A 3632-nucleotide genomic window follows, 5' to 3' on the forward strand; every position below is an offset into this window, starting at 1 on the left:
CATTGTACCACCAGGCCTCCTATCTAAATGTTAAGTAATTTTAAATCTGCTTAGCCATTCATCAGGCTGGCATAACAGCACAGACAAAGCATCTGCAAGGTTAATAGGAAACAATATTTTCCCCCAAAGATATTCTGCATCTGTAAAGTATCATAGCAACCCCCTTCTTAGAATGACTACTCTTCTTATGCACTGTGAAGCACAGTTGTCTAAAATAATAGATTCTTGGACATTTGACTAATTGGAATTTTATCAGTAAGAATAAAGCATCTTCCTCTGTTTGGACCACCTTAGTCACTCTGACATAGAGAAACAAACTTAATTCAAGGTGCAGATAAGAGGTTTCTGCAAACAGCACTGACATCTAAACTCTGTTCCAAGGCAACAAGCCTGGGGTCCTAGTCATGGTTCAGATCTGAGGTCAAACCCTTTAATCAGAGTCCATCATATTCTGAATATATTAAATATTGGAATAGGAAAAAGAAAGTATGCTACTTTTGGCCACTACTCTTAGGACTGTAAATCAGTGCATCAGCTGTTAAAACAATAATTTGAACATCTTATAAAACTGAAAATGATGAATGTTTTTAAACAACTTTATTTTCTGTACATAGGGAGACAAGTAGAAATTTATTCATTACAATAATTTGTAGTCTTAAAAAGAAGAACCTGGTAACAATGTAATGCCCATTATTAAATGAGTATAATACAGATAGATCTCAAATGCATAATGCTGAGGAAAAAAATCAAACTGCAGAAATATACCTATACAACAAACTCATTTGTATAAATTTAAAGAAAATACAAATAAGAGGAATGTAATCACTTCCCCAATTATACTTTCTGTTGCCTAAAATCTCTTACTTTGGGAATTCCTACTTTACATGTATTTTTATTTAGATTAAAAATATAGAAAAAGTGTGAACTCTATGAGTGAATAAAAATGTAAAGTTTCCACTTATGTAAAACAGTAGAAAACGTATTGCTATTAACTGAATTGAACCCTTATTTGTCTGAATTGAATAAAATATCCATGTAGTTGCTTTTGTGGTTGCTATTATTGTCTGATGACAATCTTTCTCAAAATTTTCCAAAAGGCGGTTTTCATGTCCTTGTTCTTCAGGCTATAGATGATGGGATTCAGGGTAGGTGGCACCACAGTACAGAAGACAGATCCCAGAAGACCCCAAACTGAAGGGGACTCTGACACTGGCTTTAGGTAGGCAATGAACCCTGTAGTTAGAAAAACAGTAACAACTACAAGGTGAGGAATACAGGTGGAAAAGGCTCTTGACCGGCCTTCCACTGACGGTATCCTTAGAACCGTGACTAAGATGTGGATATAGGAAACCGTGATAGAAATAAAACACAGAAAACCCAAGGATGTTGTAATGATTATGGCTCCAGTCTCAGCAAGATAATTCTCTGAGCAGGATAGTTTGAGTAGTGAAGGGATCTCACAGAAGAATTGATAGACAAAATTCGACCTACAAAATGGTAAACAGAAGGTCACAGATGTATTCAAGAAACCAGAGACAACCCCACTGAGCCATGAAGCAGCAAGCATCTGTTTACAGGCCCTTTTTTTCATGACAATCTGATAATACAGGGGCCGGCAAATGGCTGCATATCGGTCATAGGACATTACTGTGAGCAAGGCCAGCTCTGCACAAGCAAACAGAACAACTAAAAAGACCTGTGCCACACACCCCAGGAAAGATATGGAACTATTTTGAGTCAAAGAATGGATGATGGCCTTGGGAACTGTGACAGAGATGAAACAAAGATCTAAGAATGACAGTGTCCTCAGGAAAAAGTACATGGGACTTTTGAGGTGCTGGTCCAAAGTGGTGAGAAGAATGATGAGGAGGTTGCCAACCAGAGCTATCAGGTAGATGAGTAAGAACAGTGTGGCGTGGAGGACTTGGTGATCCCTGATATCTGAAAATCCCATGAGGATGAATTCAGCCACCAAAGTGGTCAGATTGGCCATGATACACCTCTTCCTGGGACCTGACAAAAGGAAAGACATTGTGAGATTCTTTTGTATACAACTAAATATTGTGCGACTGTCATTTGGAAGTTACATGTTCATTTCTGTTGAATGTCATAAAGCAAAACTATTATGTGAACACAAATTAACCAATATCTCTGTTGGTTTTCCAGTCTTCCTTATGTTTTTAAACTGCAAAGGTCTGAGATAAAATGAGGGGTTAATCTTGACCTTGACCATGTAAGAGCTATGGAAGCTGGGAGAGCCTGTGTGTTAAATTATCTGAACCCCAAAAGAGAAAAATGTTTGACTGACTATTTCCTCAGTTCTCTTAATGATGCTACATGACTAGTACCATTTTGGATACACAGGACAGAGATTAATTCATAACACACAGTGGAAACCTTTGGATATTAGAGCTTCTCTCTCAGTACCTTGCAGGAAGTTTAATAACCCTTTTGTGTGTTATGGATCACTTTGACAAAGGCACGAATTGCAGATTACAAGAAATCAAGAGAAGCCATTTATACGTAATATTAATCTACCCACCAAAAAAACCCAAACCAAACCTGTTGCCTTCGGGTCGATTCTGATCCATAGTGACCCTAGAGGACAGAGTAGAACTGCCTCATAGGGTTTCCAAGGAGAGGCTGGTGGATTTAAACTGCCAACCTTTTCGTTAGTGGCCATATCACTTAACCACCGCACCACTAGGACTCCTACTCAGGAACATCCAAATAGTCCGGGACTTCAATTTAAGGACCCATTAGTTTATAAAGGGATAGTTCTATTCATATGCATGCTGAGACAGCTTTTCCTCCTTTACATTCTACAAACACCTTTTCTAGGGTATAATGATGGGTATTTCTTGAAGAAAGAAGAAAATAAACTTGATAAGTACGGGACTTAATAAAATTAGTATATTTTTCTACAACTATATTCCAAGGCTGAATATGGTATTTGTCACTGTGTCTAAGTGAGAGAATAATATGTATTCTGATTATCTAAATGAGGAAAATAACAGTAGTTGGGAGCAACACCCTGGACTTAGATTATCTGGGTTTTCTGTATTACTTTAAGATGCTTGATCTATCATCATTATTATTATCTGAAAAAGCGGTATGCAAAGTCCTTTGCTCACTTACTGCACAGACAAGGATACAATTAACATCAGTTATAATAAGTAGTCCACTACTGCCTGTGAGTTTGTCATAGCATGTTGGCTTCCGTGATGATGCTAGATGATATGCCACCAGTATTTTGAATACCAGCATGATCACCATGGTGGATAGCTTTCAGTGAAGCTTCCGGATTAAGACAGAGTAAGGAGGAAGGCTTGGCCATTTACTTCCAATAATTAGCAAAAGAAAACCTTATGGATCACAACAGAATATTGTTCTATATAGTACTGGAAGATGAGACCCCTAGGTTAGGGGATCATGGAGATGGTATAGAACCAGGCAACATTTTATTCTATTATACATAATAGAGCTTGCTAGAATAAATAACAAAACTAGCAATAAAGTCATTAGTTATATTAATTGTAATAATTAGTATATGTAACAATTATCTAGTTATAACTATTAAATATGCCATCTCTATTATAATAACTCATTTTAATATTATTTAGAATAAATTA

At 36.9% G+C, this 3632-nt stretch overlaps 1 protein-coding gene across 1 annotated transcript; it reads right to left on the minus strand.

Annotated features, from left to right (window-relative positions):
• Positions 1 to 1057: 1057 nt before the first annotated feature.
• Positions 1058 to 1993, minus strand: LOC126067945 (olfactory receptor 14A16-like). The gene has a single exon (XM_049870164.1). It carries the CDS (start codon positions 1991 to 1993, stop codon positions 1058 to 1060), a length of 936 nt encoding a protein of 311 aa, XP_049726121.1.
• Between the last annotated feature and the right edge of the window lie 1639 nt (positions 1994 to 3632).

This window comes from Elephas maximus, chromosome 2 (assembly GCF_024166365.1).
Source record: "Elephas maximus indicus isolate mEleMax1 chromosome 2, mEleMax1 primary haplotype, whole genome shotgun sequence".
NCBI classification, from domain to species: Eukaryota; Metazoa; Chordata; class Mammalia; order Proboscidea; family Elephantidae; genus Elephas; species Elephas maximus.

Excerpts from the sequence above, each read along its gene's own strand:
- LOC126067945 (XM_049870164.1), bottom strand. The coding sequence starts at position 1,993 with ATGGCCAATCTGACCACTTTGGTGGCTGAATTCATCCTCATGGGATTT.